At 53.7% G+C, this 17,457-nt stretch overlaps 1 protein-coding gene across 1 annotated transcript in view; it reads left to right on the top strand.

The window, feature by feature from the left end:
- Nucleotides 1-5,185, top strand: part of LOC147118318 (phosphoenolpyruvate carboxykinase [GTP], mitochondrial-like) — a 60,292-nt gene extending 55,107 nt beyond the window's left edge. The window contains exons 9-10 of the mRNA XM_085984378.1: nt 3,382-3,477; nt 4,703-5,185. Coding sequence (XP_085840504.1) covers nt 3,382-3,477; nt 4,703-5,166 — 560 coding nt within the window. The 3' untranslated portion in view covers nt 5,167-5,185. The remainder of the gene's footprint in view (nt 1-3,381; nt 3,478-4,702) is intronic.
- The last annotated feature ends 12,272 nt before the right edge of the window (nt 5,186-17,457 follow it).

Here is a 17,457-nt window from a genome sequence, read left to right as displayed (position 1 = left end):
AGCTGGTTACCAGTAAGAGAGGTGGATTGGCATTTAAAACAAAAACAAACCCAACCATTTCACTGATGTCCCTTTTGTGGTAACCTGGTGTCCTTTACCCGGCCTGGGCCTACACGAGACTCCATCCCCACACACCCAAACCTGGTTGACTCTGATATCCACTTAATGGCACAGTTTTAAAGAGTGTGCAGGGACAGAGGTCCCTGAAGGTGGCAGGACATATTGAGAGTGGTTAGCAAAGCATATGGGATCTTGGGCTTCTTAAATAGAGGTATTGAGTACAGAAGTAGAGAAGTTATGCTGAACCTTTATAAAGTGCTGGTTAGGCCACAACTGGAGTATTGCGTCCAGTTCTGGTCACCACACTTTAGGAAGGATGTGAAGGCCCTCGAGAGGGTGCAGAGGAGATTTACCAGAATGGATCTGGGGATGGGGGATCTTGGCTACAAGGACAGGTTGGAGAAGCTGGATTTGTTTTCATTAGAGCAAAGGAGGTTGAGGGGTGATCTAATAGAGGTGTACAAGATTATGACTGGTTTGGATAGGCTAGACGGGGAAAGGTTGTTCCCACTAGTTGATGGTACAAGGACTAGGGGACACAGATTTAAGGTTTTGGGCAAGAGATACAGGGGGAATGTGAGGAAAAACATTTTTACGCAGCGAGTGGTGATGACCTGGAACTCGCTGCCGACGGAAGTGGTGGAAGCGGAGACACTCAATGTTTTCAAGGGGAGACTGGATAGGCACTTGAGGGAAATAAACTTGCGGGGGAATGGGACTGACTGGATTGCTCTACAGAGATCCGGCACGGACTCGATGGACTGAATGGCCTCCTGTGCCATTATAACTCATCCTGGTTTCCAAATCCGTCCGTGGCCTCCTCACCCCTTCCTAACTCTGTAACATTACCATCGCTGAATCCCCCACTATCAACATCCTGGGGGTTACCATTGATCAGAAACTGAACTGGACCAGCCATATAAATACTGTGGCTACAAGAGCAGGCCAGAGGCTGGGAGTTCTGCGGCGAGTGTCTCACCTCCCGACTCCCCAAAGCCTTTCCACCATCTACAAGGCACAAGTCAGGAGTGTGATGGAATACTCTCCACTTGCCTGGATGAGTGCAGCTCCAACAACACTCAAGAAGCTCGACACCATTCAGGATAAAGCAGCCCGCTTGATTGGCACCCCATCCACCACCTTAAACATCCACTCCCTCCACCACTGGCGCACTGTGGCTGCAGTGTGTACCATCTACAAGATGCACTGCAGCAACTCGCCAAAGCTCCTTCAACAGCACCTTCCAAACCCGCGACCTCTACCACTTAGAAGGACAAGGGCAGCAGACGCATGGGAACATCACCACCTACAAGTTCCCCTCCAAGCCACACACCATCCTGACTTGGACCTGTATCGCCGATCCTTCACTGTCGCTGGGCCAAAATCCTGGAACTCCCTTCCTAACAGCATTGTGGGTGTACCTACACCATATGGACTGCAGCAGTTCAAGAAGGCGGCTCACCACCATCTTCTCAAGGGCAATTAGGGATGGGCACTAAATGCAGGCCTAGCCAGCGATGCTCACATCCCATCAATGAATAAAAAAAATTAAAAAATCTCTTCCAACCCCACAACCACCCCCCGAGATATCGGCACCCCTCTAATTCTGACAGATTGTCCATCCCCGATTTCCATTGTTCCACCATTGGCAGCCGTGCCTTCAGCTGTCTGGACCCTATGCTCTGGAATTCCCTCCCTAAACCTCTCCGCCTCTCTCTCTCCTTTAAGACGCTCCTTTAAAACCCAACCCCTCTCAACCAAGCTTTTGGTCACCTGTCCAAATATCTCCTTATGTGGCTCGCTGTCTGATTTTGTTTGATAATCGCTCCTGTGAAGTGCCTTGGGACGCTTTTACGAAGTTAAAGGCGCTATATAAATACAAGTTGTTGTTGTCACTCAAAGCCAGCGACGCAGCAGGTTGGAGAAGGCGGCAGCCCACCACCACCGCCACTGAATGCGGGCCTTTCCAGCGACGCCACACTCCCTGAGAATGAATTGACGTACAGTGTATTTAAAAAAAAAAAAAAAACCTGTATAAACGAACTCATTGAGACACCCCACAATGACCCTGAGTGGTTAAAATATACAGGAGGCGCTCTGGCAATCGCTGAGAGCTCGCGAATCGCACACAGCGGCCAGCCTTCCGACGCACAGAGCTCCTTTTCCGAGTCTGAACAGAAATGGCTTTGGGTGGAATGGGGGAAGCTCTTTACCCAGCATGCACGGCGGCAGAGACAGGGTCCTATCTCTGGGACTGAACGCTAGTGATGGCTCCGTCCTGAATAACATAGAAACATAGAAGATAGGAGCAGGAGTAGGCCATTCGGCCCCTCGAGCCTGCTCCGCCATTCAATGAGATCATGGCTGATCATCCAAATTCAGTACCCTGTCCCTGCTTTCTCCCCATATCCCTTGATCCCATTAGCCTTACGAACTATATCCAACTCCTTCTTGAATATATTTAATGAATTGGCCTCAACTGCCTTCTGTGGTAGAGAATTCCACAGGTTCACCACTCTCTGGGTGAAGAAATTCCTCCTCATCTCAGTCCTAAATGGCTGACAGGACAGGGCGCGCGCGCTCTCTCTCTCTCTGCCGCTACGGTCTCCTCCTCATTTTCAAATCCCTCCATGGCCTCGCCCCTCCCTATCTCTGTAATCTCCTTCAGCTCCACAACCCCCCGAGATATCTGCGCTCCTCTAATTCTGCCCTCTTGAGCATCCCTGATTGTAATCGTGCAACCCTTGGTGGCCGTGCCTTCTGTTGCCTGGGCCCTAAGCTCTGGAATTCCCTGCCTAAACCTCTCCGACTCTCTATCTCTCTTTCAATTCAATTCAATTTTTATTTGTCACATAACCGAATACAACAAGTGTAATCCAGTCAGTGAAATGCTTTTTTCTTAACGAGCCGAGCGCACCAATCAGCAAAGGACACTTGGCTGCCTGGTACGCACAGAGCCCGCAAGGACGGCAGCCATCTTCTCCTTTAAGACGCTCCTTAAAACCTACCTCTTTGGCCAAGCTTTTGGTCACCTGCCCTAATTTCTCCTTATGTGGCTCGGTGTCAAATTTTTTGTCTTAAAATACTCCTGTGAAGCGCCTTGGGACATTAAAGGTGCTATATAAATACAAGTTGTTGTTGCTGCTATGGAAGCTGGGGACTGTGCGCTCTGTAAAATTCTGAATGATAATTCGTTGGGTAAAAAAATAAGGGACACCTACAAATGAAGGACCGGCCGATGCCAGTCCCTGTGGTGTTTGCCGTTTACAGGTTTCACGGTATTGACTAATCGATTTGTTTTTCCCCCTCCTCCCCGGCCAGGCGTTCCTCTTATTTACGAGTCGTTCAATTGGCGTCATGGGGTGTTTATAGGATCAGCGATGAGATCGGAGTCGACGGCAGCTGCTGAACACAAAGGTGCGTGTTCTACCTACCTTCGCGGTTTATCGGCTTTATTCGATATAACGCGCGCGTGAAAGAATTCCCGTTCCTGCAGTGCCTTTCACGACCTCGGGATGTCCCGGGATCTTCCTGGTCAATGACGTACTTTTTTTTTTGTTTTGAAATGCGGTCACCGATGTTCGGTGCGCAGTTTTTGCATTGAAAAGCCGGCTGCGCGGGATCCCTTGAGCGCCGCGCAGGTTAAAGGGAACATTGGTCACTGTTCCAGTGTAGGGAACGCGGCAATTTGCGCACAGCAAGATCCCAGAAAGAACGACGTGATAAGTGACCAGATCATCTGTTTATTTTTGTGATGTTGCGTTGAGGGATACATATTGGCCCAGAACTCCCCGCTGCTCCTCTTCCAATAGTGGCCGTGGGATCTTTTACGTCCCACCTCCGACAGTGCAGTGCTCCCTCGGTACTGCCCCTCCGACAGTGCGCCACTCCCTTGGTACTGTCCCTCCGACAGTGCGCCGCTCCCTCAGTAGCCAACCTCCGACAGTGCGCCGCTCCCTCAGTACTCAACCTCCGACAGTGCGGCGCTCCCTCAGTACTCAACCTCCGACAGTGCGGTGCTCCCTCGGTTACTGGTTGCCGGGGTGGGTGTCGGCCTTGGATTATGGGGCTCGAATCCACAACCTTCTGACTCGGGGGTGACCGTGTTTCCGGTCTCCTCTCCGGGCTCCCACCTCACAGTTAACAATTCTGCTGGGAGCCTCCTTGGGGACATTTGTACTCTGTTAAAGGCACTTTATAAATGCAAGTGGTTGTTCAGGACACTGGTCCAATCCGATGCTTCTGTCGATCCCTCCCAAACATGATGGAAAAAGCTTGTCTCTTGCTTTCGCTGTCCGTTGTAGTTAAGTGGTCTGAAGTGCCCTGTGTTCAGGAGTGCGCCCATAAAGGCAGGTTGCTGTTGTTCACGACACTAGTCCAATCCGATGCTTCTGTCGGTCCCTCTCATACGTAACGGAATGGCTTGTCTCGCGCTTTAGCTGGCCGTTTCAGGACGTTTGACCAGGAGCAGCGATAGCGATAAGCGGTCTGAAGCGCTCTACGTTTAGGAGTGTGCCTGCGAAGGCGCTGTATCAATGCAAGTGGGTGGTGTATTTCTCATTGTTGCTTTTCATGAACCAATGAGTGAGACAACCTTTTAACCTCTTCCTCTCCCTTTTCTCCCCCCACCCCTCCCCCGCAGGCAAGGTCATAATGCACGACCCCTTCGCCATGCGGCCCTTCTTTGGCTACAACTTCGGCAGCTACCTGCAGCACTGGCTGAGCATGGAGGAGCGGCTAGCGGGGGGCGCCGCCCGGCTGCCCAAGATCTTCCACGTCAACTGGTTTCGCAAGGGAGAGGACGGCGCCTACCTGTGGCCGGGCTTCGGGGAGAACTGCCGGGTGCTGGACTGGATCTGCCGGCGGGTGGACGGGGAGCCGAGCGCCGTGGAGACGCCGGTGGGCTACGTGCCGGCCCAGGGGGCCCTGAACCTCAGCGGCCTGGGGGACGTCCGGGCCCAGGAGCTCTTCTCTTTGCCCAAGGCCTTCTGGGAGCGGGAGGCGGGTGAGATCCGGAAGTACTTGACTGTCCAGGTCAACGAGGACCTGCCCAGGGACATCCTATCCGAGCTGGAGGGCTTGCAGAAGCGGGTGTCGGAAATGTGAAGAGCTTCTTTCTGCGGGGGGTGGGTGGGGGGAAGGGGGTGTGGGGAATGCGGCGGGTGCGGGGGGAGAGGTGAAATCGTTCCAATGATTTCCCTCCCTCGCCCACCCCCTTCCCATTCTCTTCATCAAGAATCAAGTTTACAATATTACTTTCAAGGGTATGCAAGCACAAAAAAGATAAGTTGCCAATGCAACAGCCAAGTGCAACACAGAGACCTTTTATGAATGCATGAACGAATGAATGATGGAGGTTGTAATGATAAATCAATACAGAGGTAGCACTGACAAACGATTGAATTGAATGGATGAACGGGTGAATAAATGAATATGAAATAGTGGGAGCACGAATGAATGAATGAATTGAATCAATATGAAATGGCGGTAACACTAATTTGCATCACTGCAACAATCTGACGGGAGTCTGAAGCCCAATTTCTTTTTCGGGCTTTTGTTCCCATGGGCTTCCGCTGCGAGGCAGCGACTTGACGTTTGCACAGAATCTTCAAGGTAGCACAACGGCATAAATCAGACGACGAAAAAATGTGATGCCAAGCCAAAGACGGCATCCAAAAGCTCAGTCAAAGAGGTAGGTTTTTAAGGAGCGTCTTAGGGGGGAGGGAACTCCAGAGCTTTAGGGGCCGAGGCGGCTGAAGGCACGGCCGCCGACAGTGGAGCGTGGGGGGGGGGGGGTGATGGAGAGCGGGGATTCGCAAGAGGCCAGAATGGGAGGAGCGCGGAGATCACGGGGGAGGGGGGAGCGGTAGGACTGGAGGAAGTTGCAGAGATGGGCCGGAAGAAAAGGAGCGAAGGTCACGGAGGGATTTGAACACTAGGTTGGAGAGATTTAAAACTGAGGCATTGCTGGACCGATACTAACCATGTGCCCTGATGTTTTTTCTACATACAACTCCAAAAATAAAATGAATACTGGACAACAGGTTGAGTTGAATTTCCTGCGCACCCCTACACACGCACAGCATTTCCCTTTACGATATCTTGCTCTGTTCTCCTTATTGCTGTTGCTTTTAGCACGAGAATGATTGGGTCGTGAGGTAGGGGCCTGACTGACTAGGTCGGGTTGCGAGTGCTGCGGCCTCGGTGGTTTCTTTTAACAAACTCTGGACGTCCCACAGCGCTTCACAGCCAATAAGTACTTTTTGAAGTGTTGTAATGTAGGAAACACAGCAGAAGATTTGCGCACAGCAAGGTCCCACAAACAGCACTGAGATAAATGACCAGATCCTTTTTTTTTTAAAGTGATGTTGGGTTGAGGGATAAATATTGGCCACCGGGGAGAACTCCCTCCTGTTTTTCTTCCAATAGTGACCGTGGGATCTTTTACTACCTCCCAAGAGGGCAGAGGGGGGCCTTGGTTTAACATATCCCGAAAGATGGCAACTCCCGCAGTGCGGCGCTCCCTTAGTACTGCCCCTCCGACAGTGCGGCGCTCCCTCAGTACTGCCCCTCCGACAGTGCGGCGCTCCCTGCGTACTGCCCCTCCGGCAGTGCGGCGTTCCCTCAGTACTGCCCCTCCGGCAGTGCGCCGTTCCCTCAGTAGTGCCCCTCCGACAGTGCGGCGCTCCCTCAGTAGTGCCCCTCTGACAGTGCGGCGCTCCCTCAGTAGTGCCCCTCCGACAGTGCAGCGCTCCTTCAGTACTGCCCCGCCGACAGTGCGGCGCTCCCTCAGTAGTGCCCCTCCGACAGTGCGCCGTTCCCTCAGTACTGCCCCTCCGGCAGTGCGCCGTTCCCTCAGTAGTGCCCCTCCGACAGTGCGGCGCTCCCTCAGTACTGCCCCTCCGGCAGTGCGCCGTTCCCTCAGTACTGCCCCTCCGGCAGTGCGGCGCTCCCTCAGTACTGCCCCTCCGGCAGTGCGCCGTTCCCTCAGTACTGCCCCTCCGGCAGTGCGCCGTTCCCTCAGTAGTGCCCCTCCGACAGTGCGGCGCTCCCTCAGTAGTGCCCCTCCGACAGTGCAGCGCTCCTTCAGTACTGCCCCGCCGACAGTGTGGCACTCCCTCAGTTACTGGCAACCGGGGAGTCTCAGCCTGGGCCTGTGTGCTCAAGTCTCTGGAGTGGGGGCATGAACCCACGACCTTCTGATTCCGAGGCGAGAGAGAGAGTGCTACCAACTGTGCCAGTATGTCAGCCACCATCGCTCACCCTCTCCAAGCCCTGGTCCACCCTCAAACATCTGCCCTCCCCCGCAGAACTGCTCAGTGTCATGGTGCCACCCCCTATCTGTCACCCCATTGAACCGAGGGATACATCTTTGGTTCCTCTCTTCCTCTTCAGCGTTTCTTTGCCACCTCTCGGATAACATCACCAGGAAGCATGGCGCTCGTCTCTCGGTTTGCCCTCCATCCACCCCTCGGACAGAGATTTAATTCAGCCAACTAAGTGGTGAAAGAGGAAGCCACTCGCCTCGACTCACGCAAGCTCTTCGGTGTAGCCCCATTGACCTTGCTGGCTGCCACCCAGGCTGGTCCTAGAGGTAAGATGATAGAATAATACAGCACAGAAGGAGACCATTCAACCCATCCAGTCGGCGCCAGCTCTTTCGAAGAGCAATCCAATCAGTCCCAGTGCATCCCCCCCACCCCGCCGCTCTTTCCCTACAGTTTTTTCTCCTTGAGTATTTATGCAATTCCCTTTAGAAGGCTGCTATTGAATCTGTAGGCAGTGTGTTCCAAATCCTAACCACTCGTAGAACATCATAATTAGGAGCAGGAGTCGGCCGTTTGGTCCCTCGAGCCTGCTCCGCCATTCAATAAGATCATGGCTGATCTTCTACCTCATCTCCACCTGCCTGATCTATCCCCGTATCCCTTGATTCCCTTAATATCCAAAAATCTGTTGATCTCTGTCTTGAATATACTCCATATATCCCTCTGGGCTAGAGAATTCCAAAGATTCACGACCCTCTGAGTGAAGACGACAAGTTTTTGCTCTATCCTCATGTGTAGTGTTGGGTGTCCATAACATCGTCTGTCTTCGCCTCCGCCCCCGCCTCCGCTCATCTGCTGCTGAAACCCTTGTCCGTGCCTTTGTTACCTCTCCAGCCTCCGACTATTCTCAACACATTCCGGGCCGCTCTCCCACCCTCCGTAAACTTCAGCTCATCCAAAACTCTAATGCCCGTGTCCTAACTCGCACCAAGTCCCATTCACCTATCACCGCGGTGCTCGCTGACCTACATTGGCACCTGGTTAAGCAACGCCTTGAATTGAAAATTGAGAGGGGGCAGTACTGAGGGAGGGCTGCACTGTCAGAGGGGCAGTACTGAGGGAGGGCTGCACTGTCGGAGGAGCAGTACTGAGGGAGGGCTGCACTGTCGGAGGAGCAGTACTGAGGGAGGGCTGCACTGTCGGAGGAGCAGTACTGAGGGAGCGCTGCACTGTCGGAGGAGCAGTACTGAGGGAGCGGCGCACTGTCGGAGGGGCAGTACTGAGGTAGCGCTGGACTGTAGGAGGGGCAGTACTGAGGGAGCGCTGGACTGTCGGGCACTACTGAGGGAGCGCTGCACTGTAGGAGGGGCAGTACTGAGGGAGCGCTGGACTGTAGGGGGGCAGTACTGAGGAGCGCTTCACTGTCGGAGGGGCAGTATTGAGGGAGGGCTGCACTGTCGGAGGGGCTGTACAGAGGGAGCGCTGCACTGTCGGAGGGGCAGTACTGAGGGAGCGCTGCACTGTCGGAGGGGCAGTACTGAGGGAGCGCTGCACTGTCGGAGGGGCAGTACTGAGGGAGCGCTGCACTGTTGGAGGGGCAGTACTGCGGGAGCGCTGCACTGTCGGAGGGGCAGTACTGAGGGAGCGCTGCACTGTCGGAGGGGCAGTACTGAGGGAGTGCTGCACTGTCGGAGGGGCAGTACTGAGGGAGCACCGCACTGTGGGAGGGGCAGTACTGAGGGAGGGCTGCACTGTCGGAGGGGCAGTACTGAGGGAGCGCTGCACTGTCGGAGGGGCAGTACTGAGGGAGCACCGCACTGTGGGAGGGGCAGTACTGAGGGAGGGCTGCACTGTTGGAGGGGCAGTACTGAGGGAGCGCTGCACTGTTGGAGGGGCAGTACTGAGGGAGCGCTGCACTGTCGGAGGGGCAGTACTGAGGGAGCGCCGGACTGTAGGAGGGGCAGTACTGAGGGAGCGCCGCACTGTCGGAGGGGCAGTACTGAGGGAGCACCGCACTGTGGGAGGGGCAGTACTGAGGGAGCGCTGCACTGTCGGAGGGGCAGTACTGAGGGAGCGCCGGACTGTAGGAGGGGCAGTACTGAGGGAGCGCCGCACTGTCGGAGGGGCAGTACTGAGGGAGCACCGCACTGTGGGAGGGGCAGTACTGAGGGAGGGCTGCACTGTTGGAGGGGCAGTACTGAGGGAGCGCTGCACTGTCGGAGGGGCAGTACTGAGGGAGCGCCGGACTGTAGGAGGGGCAGTACTGAGGGAGCACCGCACTGTCGGAGGGGGCAGTACTGAGGGAGCACTGCACTGTTAAAGGGGCAGTAGAGAGGGAGCACTGCACTGTTGGATGAGACGTTAAACCGAGTTCCCCGTTTGCCCTCTTAGGTGTGACATAAAAGATCCCACGGTCACTATTGGCAGAAGAACCGGTGGGTGGGTGGGGGGGGGTGCGGTCTTCACCTTGGTGTCCTGGAACTAATATTTATCCCTGAACCAACATCACTAAAATAAAAACAGATGATCTGGCCTCTCTGCTGTTTGTGGGATCTTGCTGTGTGCAAATTGGCTGCTGCATTTCGCTACATTTACAACAACGACTACACCTCAATAAATGGCTTTGGGCTGCCATGGGGTCGTGAAAGGCGGTATCTAAATACGAGTCTTCTCATTTTCCCAGTGCGCGCAGACACACACAATGGAGAGTGTGGACCTTGTTTATGCATCTGCAACTGGAGCCTACCAGATCAGGCAGATCTTCGCTACCTTGCAAACCTTCGACCCCCCACAACTGCTGATCAAATATTGACACTTGGTTGTGTGCAAACGCGCAGACCAATTTACACCAGTGTCAGAAACAACAAAGGGGAGCAGGCAGACCCCTATCGCATGCTATCAGGCCTCAGCCTCGCAGCGCCTGTATCAGCACAGATAAGCCCCGCTGATTAGGCAGCGTAGGGATGCCAGATCGCCACTCCACCGACGCACATTTCACAACCTTGGTGCAAAGTCACGAGATGACCCAACACTGTTACGACAAAGGGACGGCAGTTACAGCTGACCTACATTGGCTCCCGGTTAAGAAACGCCTCAATTTTAAAATTCTCGTCTTTGTTTTCAAATCCCTCCGTGGCCTCCCCCCACCGCCCCTGTCTCCTCCGGCCCGACAACCCTCGGAGATCTCTGCGCTCCTCTAATTCTGGCCTCTTGAGCAGCCCCGATTTTAATCGCTCCACCATTGGCGGCCGTGCCTTCAGCTGCCTGGGCCCCTCAGCTCTGGAACTACCCCCCTAAACCTCTCCGCCTCTCTTTTCCTCCTTTAAGACTCTCCTTAAAACCCAACCTCTTTCACCAAGCTTTTGGTCGCCTTTCCTAATATCTCCTGTGGTTCGGTGTCAAATTTTGTTTGGTAACGCTCCTGTGCAGCGCCTTGAGATGTTTTACTACATTAAAAGCGCTGTATAAATACAAGCAGTTGTTACTGCCTCGCAATTCAAAATATCTCAACAGACCTTTTTCCACAGGAGCCAGCTTCATACCTCGTCTGAATTGCCCCAGTACTATCCATTTTAGCAGGAGCAGGAGGCCATTTCGCTCCCTCGAGCCTGTTCTGGCATTCAATGAGATCAGGGCTGATCCGTGACCTAGCTCCAGATACCATATCGTGCTCCAGGCACATATGATTTGCTCACATTAACACACATCCCCCATGTGCAGAAGCAGTATGATTTGGAAGACAGGATTTGTCCTACGCAACAGAACTCCAATATGATTCATCCTCGGCATTACTGGACTTAACAGTCATAGTGATAACGGCACTGAAGGAGGCCATTCGGCCCATCGAGCCTGAGCCGGCTCTCTGTAGAGCAATCCAGTCAGTCCCACTCCCCCGCTCTATCCCCGTAGCCCTGCAAGTTTATTTCCCTCAAGTGCCTATCCAGTCTCCCCTTGAAAACATTGAGTGTCTCCGCTTCCACCACTTCCGTCTGCAGCGAGTTCCAGGTCCTCACCACTCGCTGCATAAAAAAGTTTTTCCTCACATTCCCCCTGTATCTCTTGCCCAAAAGGTTCAGCATAACTTCTCTACTTTTGTACTCAATACCTCTATTTATGAAGCCCAAGATCCCATATGCTTTGTTAACCACTCTCTCAATATGTCCTGCCACCTTCAGGGACCTATGACCCTGAACCTGAACACGGGGGCCCCACAAGGATGTGTGCTGAGCCCCCTCCTCTACTCCCTCTTCACCCACGACAGTGTGGCTGTTCATGGTTCCAACACCATCATCAAGTTTGCGGATGATACCACAGTAGTAGGCCAGATCACCAACAACGATGAGTCAGCCTACAGGGAGGAGGTCCAGCATCTCGTGAAGTGGTGCGCCGATAACAACCTGGCCCTTAACATCAAGAAAACCAAAGAAATCATTGTGGACTTCAGGAAGTCTAAAAGCGGAAGTCACACCCCCATCCACATCAATGGGGCTGTGGTGGAAAGGGTGGACAGCTTTAAGTTCCTCGGAGTCCACAGCACGGAAGACCTCTCCTGGTCCCTCAATACCTCCTCTCTGGTGAAGAAGGCCCAGCAGCGCCTATATTTCCTAAGGAGGCTGAAGGGATGTAACCTGTCACCCCTGATCCTCTCTAACTTTTACCGCTGCACAATAGAGAGCATCCTGACAAACTGTATCACAGTGTGGTATGGCAGCTGTAGCTATTATGACCGGAAAGCCCTGCAGCGGGTAGTCAAAACTGCCCAACGCATTATCGGCACCCGGCTACCGACCATAGAGCACATATACCAGAAACGCTGTTTATGGAGGTCACGGTCCATCATCAAAGACCCTACCCACCCCAGCCACAGTCTGTTTGCCCTCCTGCCATCTGGGAGACGCTACAGATGCATTTGCACCCGTACGACCAGATTTAGGGACAGCTTCTTTCCCAGGGCTGTCATCCTACTGAACTCCACAAAGAAACTCTAAAGCCTGCACATCTGCCAATGCACTTTATTATGGTTATGTTTATGTTAATGTATTACAAGCCAAATGTATGTCGAATGTCTAAATGTCTTAATCTAAATGTACACTCTCAGGAGCCGCAAGCCTACATTTCGTTGTACGGCACTTGTGCACTAACAATGACAATAAAAGTTGATTTGATTTGATTTGATATTAACTCCCAGGTCCCTCTGTCCCTGCACACTCTTTAAAACTGTGCCATTAAGTGTATATTGCCTCTCTCTGTTCCTTGTGCCAAAATTCACACTTCTCTGTATTAAATTCCATCTGCCACTTGTCTGCCCATTCTGCTACCCTTTCTATGTCCTGTTGCAGTCGATTGCTATCATCCTCACTGTTTGCCACACTCCCAAGTTTGGTGTCATCAGCAAATTTAGAAATTCTACTCTGTATACCAATATCCAGATCATTTATATATATCAAAAAAAGCAGTGACCCCAGCACTGACCCTTGGGGATCACCACTGTCTACCATCCTCCAGTCTGAAAAACAGCCATTTACCACAACTCGCTGTTTTCTGCCCTTAAGCCAATTCCTTATCCAAGCTGCCATGGACCCACCTATTCCATGAGCCTCAATTTTGTTAACCAGCCTTCTATGTGGTACTTTCCGAAAACCCATGTAGACAACATCCATTGCATTCCCTTCATCAATCCTCCCTGTTACTTCATCAAAAAATTAAATTAGATTAGTCAAACACAATCTGCCTTTTACAAATCCTTAATTAGCTTAAACCTCTCCAAGTGCCCATTATTTTTCCTTGATTATTGTTTCTAAAACTTTCCCCACCACTGATGTTAAACTGACCGGCCTGTAGTTACTAGGATTGTCCTTACACCCTTTCTTGAACCAGGGTGTCACATTTGCCACTTTCCAATCCTTAATTTTTGCTTCAAATTGTTTCTCTCGGCAAAAAGATTTGCCTTTTACAACAACATAGCGCCTTTGATGTAGTAATACATCCCCAAGGTGCTGCACAGGACCGATTATCAAGCAAAATTTGACACCGAGCCACATAAGAACTAGGAGCAGGAGTCAGCCATTCGGCCCCTCGAGCCTGCTCCGCCATTCTATAAGATCCAAGCTTGGCCTCAACACCACTTTCCCGCTCTCTCCCCACACCCCTTGACCCCCCTGTAGTTCAAATGTCTGTCAATCTCCGCCTTGAATATATTCAGTGACTCCGCCTCCACAGCTCTCGGGTAGAGAATTCCAAAGATTCACGTCTCTCTGAGAGAAGAAATTCCTCCTCATCCCCGTCTTAAATGGGCGACCCCTTATTCTGAAACTATGCCCCCCAGTTCTAGATTCCCCCTCGAGGGGAAACATCCTCTCAGCATCTACCCTGTCAAGCCCCCTCAGAATCTTATATGTTTCAAGCAGATCACCTTTCATTCTTCTAAACTCCAATGAGTACAGGCCCAACCTGCTCAACCTTTCCTCATAAGACAACCCCTTCATCCCAGGAATCAACCTGGTGAACCTTCTCTGCACCGCCTCCAATGCAAGTATATCCCTCCTTAAATATGGAGACCACAGCTGTACACAGTACTCCAGGTGTGGTCTCACCAACGCCCTGTAAAGTTGCATCAAAACTTCCCTGCTTTTATACTCCATACCCCTTGCAATAAAGGAGATATTAGGACAGCTCGGCCAAAGATGCAGGTTTTAAGCAGCAGCTTAACGGAGGAGAGGTAGAGCGGCAGAGAGGTTTAGGGAGGGAATTCCAGAGCTTAGGGCCCAGGCAGCTGAAGGCACGGCCGCCAATGGTGGAGTGATTATAATCAGGGATGCGCGAGAGGCCAGAGTTGGAGGAGTGCAGAGGTCAAGGTCTGCCCTGGATTATGCGTTTCAGGCTAATGGCGCTGTATAAAAATGCACCTCTTTCTGTAGTGTGCAGAGCCCTGGTGAGCACATTCATGTTCCGTTCCGAAACCGTCCGTTTTTTCTTTCATCCAACCTTCATCCGACTGCGGTGCACTGCATGAATCACCTTCCCTGGCAACCTGACCTTTCACGTTCCCTATTTTTCAGTATGTGGGGAGAGGTGGTGCACAGCCCCAATATTTCAAACATTCGGGTATCATATCTCTGTAACCTCCTCCAGTGATCCGAAATCCCCACACCCAGTACGTTTGATGGTGTCAGCGGCGGCTCAGTTGGTAGCACACTCGCATGTGAAGATTGTAGGGACATTAGCACATAATCTAGTCAGTACTGAGGGAGTGCCGCACTGTCAGAGGGTCAGTACTGAGGGAGTGCCGCACTGTCGGAGGGGCAGTACTGAGGGAGCGCTGCACTGTCAGAGGGGCAGTTCTGAGGGAGCGCTGCACTGTTGGAGGGGCAGTACTGAGGGAGCGCTGCACTGTCGGAGGAGCAGTACTGAGGGAGCGCTGCACTGTGAGAGGGGCAGTACTGAGGGAGATCTGCACTGTCGGAGGGTCAGTACTGACGGAGTGCTGCACTGTCGGAGGGGCAGTACTGAGGGAGTGCCGCACTGTCGGAGGGTCAGTACTGAGGGAGTGCTGCACTGTCGGAGGGGCAGTACTGAGGGAGTGCCGCACTGTCGGAGGGTCAGTTCTGAGGGAGCGCTGCATTGTCGGAGGGGCAGTACTGAGGGAGTGCCGCACTGTCAGAGGGGCAGTACTGAGGGAGCGTTGCACTGTCGGAGGGGCAGTACTGAGGGAGTGCCGCACTGTCAGAGGGACAGTACTGAGGGAGTGCCGCACTGTCGGAGAGGGCAGCACTGAGGGAGAACTGCACTGTCGGAGGGACAGTACTGAGGGAGTGCCGCACTGTCAGAGGGACAGTATTGAGGGAGTGCCGCACTGTCGGAGGGTCAGTACTGAGGGAGCGCCGCACTGTCAGAGAGGGCAGCACTGAGGGAGAATTGCACTGTCGGAGGGCCAGGACTGAGGGCGTGCCGCACTGTCAGAGGGACAGTACTGAGGGAGTGCCGCACTGTCGGAGGGTCAGTACTGAGGGAGCTCCGCTGCACTGTTGGAGGGGCAGTACTGAGGAGCGCTGAACTGTCGGAAGGGCTGTACTGAGGGAGCACTGCACTGTCGGAGGGGCAGTACTGATGGAGCGCCGCTCTGTCGGAGGGGGAGTACTGAGGGAGTGCTGCACTGTCGGAAGGGCTGTACTGAAGGAGCACTGCACTGTCATAGGGGCAGTATTGAGGGAGCACTGCACTGTCGGAGGGGCAGTACTGAGGGAGCGCTGCACTGTTGGAGGGGCAGTAATGAGGGAGCGCTGCACTGTCGGAGAGGTCAGTACTGAGGGAGCGCTGCACCGTTGGAGGGGCAGTACTGAGGGAGCGCTGCACTGTCGGAGGGGCAGTACTGAGGGAGCGCCGCACTGTCGGAGGGGCAGTACTGAGGGGGCGCTGCACTGTCAGAGGCACTATCTTTCGGGATGAGACGTGGAACCGAGGGCCCTGTCTGTCCTCTCATACATATTCCTTAGTTAAGGAAACATTGTTCACATTCCGTTTCGGTGTCTCCTCATTATGTTTCTGTTTTTCACTGAGCAAACGTCACCTTTGCCCAGACATCCCAAAACTCTTTTAAATATTAATGCCATTAGATCTGTTTTTCCAGATAGTTCAATCCCTTTTGAACAACAACAGATAGGTCCTGTTCACCTGTAAACAATGTGGACCTTTGAAACCAAGGTTTGTTTTGCAGATGCTGCAGGATGATAGGGCAGGCTGCGTGAGCAATGGTATGAACATGTTTGGAATTTCCGAACTTTCGTTCCAGAGTACGATTGCAAATTTTGTTGCAATTTGACGGAGGCAAATGTTTCTGAGAAGGGTAACAAGGGAAGCAGGGCCTCCTACCCCGTTCATATTTCTCACTCGCCCTCTCTCTCGGTCAGTCCCCGCTCTCCCGATTCTTTCAGTTTGCTTTCTGCTCACTTTGTCTCAGTCGGTAGAATTCTGAGTCAGAAGGTTGTGGGTTCGAGACCCAGACCAGACACATGATCACGTAATCTAGGCTGACATTCTCCGGTGCCAGTACTGAGGGAGGGCTGCACTGTCGGGGGGCGGTACTGAGGGAGCGCTGCACTGTCGGGGGGCGGTACTGAGGGAGCGCTGCACTGTCGGGGGGCGGTACTGAGGGAGCGCTGCACTGTCGGGGGGCGGTACTGAGGGAGCGCTGCACTGTCGGGGGGCGGTACTGAGGGAGCGCTGCACTGTCGGGGGGCGGTACTGAGGGAGCGCTGCACTGTTGGAGGGGCAGTACTGAGGGAGTGCAGCACTGTCGGGGGGCGGTACTGAAGGAGCGCTGCACTGTTGGAGGGGCAGTACTGAGGGAGCGCTGCACTGTCGGAGGGTCAGTACTGAGGGAGTGCTGCACTGTCGGAGGGTCAGTACTGAGGGAGCGCTGCACTGTCGGAGGGGCAGTACTGAGGGAGTGCTGCACTGTCGGAGGGGCAGTACTGAGGGAGCGCTGCACTGTCGGAGGGTCAGTACTGAGGGAGCGCTGCACTGTTGGAGGGGCAGTACTGAGGGAACGCTGCACTGTCGGAGGGTCAGTACTGAGGGAGTGCTGCACTGTCGGAGGGTCAGTACTGAGGGAGCGCTGCACTGTCGGAGGGGCAGTACTGAGGGAGCGCTGCACTGTCGGAGGAGCAGTACTGAGGGAGCGCTGCACTGTCGGAGGGGCAGTACTGAGGGAGCGCTGCACTGTCGGGGGGGCAGTACTGAGGGAGCGCTGCACTGTCGGGGGGGCAGTACTGAGGGAACGCTGCACTGTCGGAGTGGCAGTACTGAGGGAGCGCTGCACTGTCAGAGGGGCAGTACTGAGGGAGCGCTGCACTGTCGGAGGGGCAGTACTGAGGGAGCGCTGCACTGTTGGAGGGTCAGTACTGAGGGAGCGCCGCACTGTCTGAGGGGCAGTACTGAGGGAACGCTGCACCGTCTGAGGGGCAGTACTGAGGGAGCTCTGCACTGTCGGAGGGGCAGTACTGAGGGAGCGCTGCAGTGTCGGAGGGGCAGTACTGAGGGAGCGCTGCACTGTCGGAGGGTCAGTACTGAGGGGCAGCACTGAGGGAGCGCTGCACTGTCGGAGGGGCAGTACTGAGGGAGTGCCGCACTG

The sequence above is a fragment of the Somniosus microcephalus genome, chromosome 4 (assembly GCF_052327205.1).
Source record: "Somniosus microcephalus isolate GS21.2 chromosome 4, FLI_Smic_1.0, whole genome shotgun sequence".
Classification (NCBI taxonomy): Eukaryota; Metazoa; Chordata; class Chondrichthyes; order Squaliformes; family Somniosidae; genus Somniosus; species Somniosus microcephalus.
Note: the sequence above shows the minus strand (reverse complement) of the source record. Positions and strands in the feature narration are given on the sequence as shown.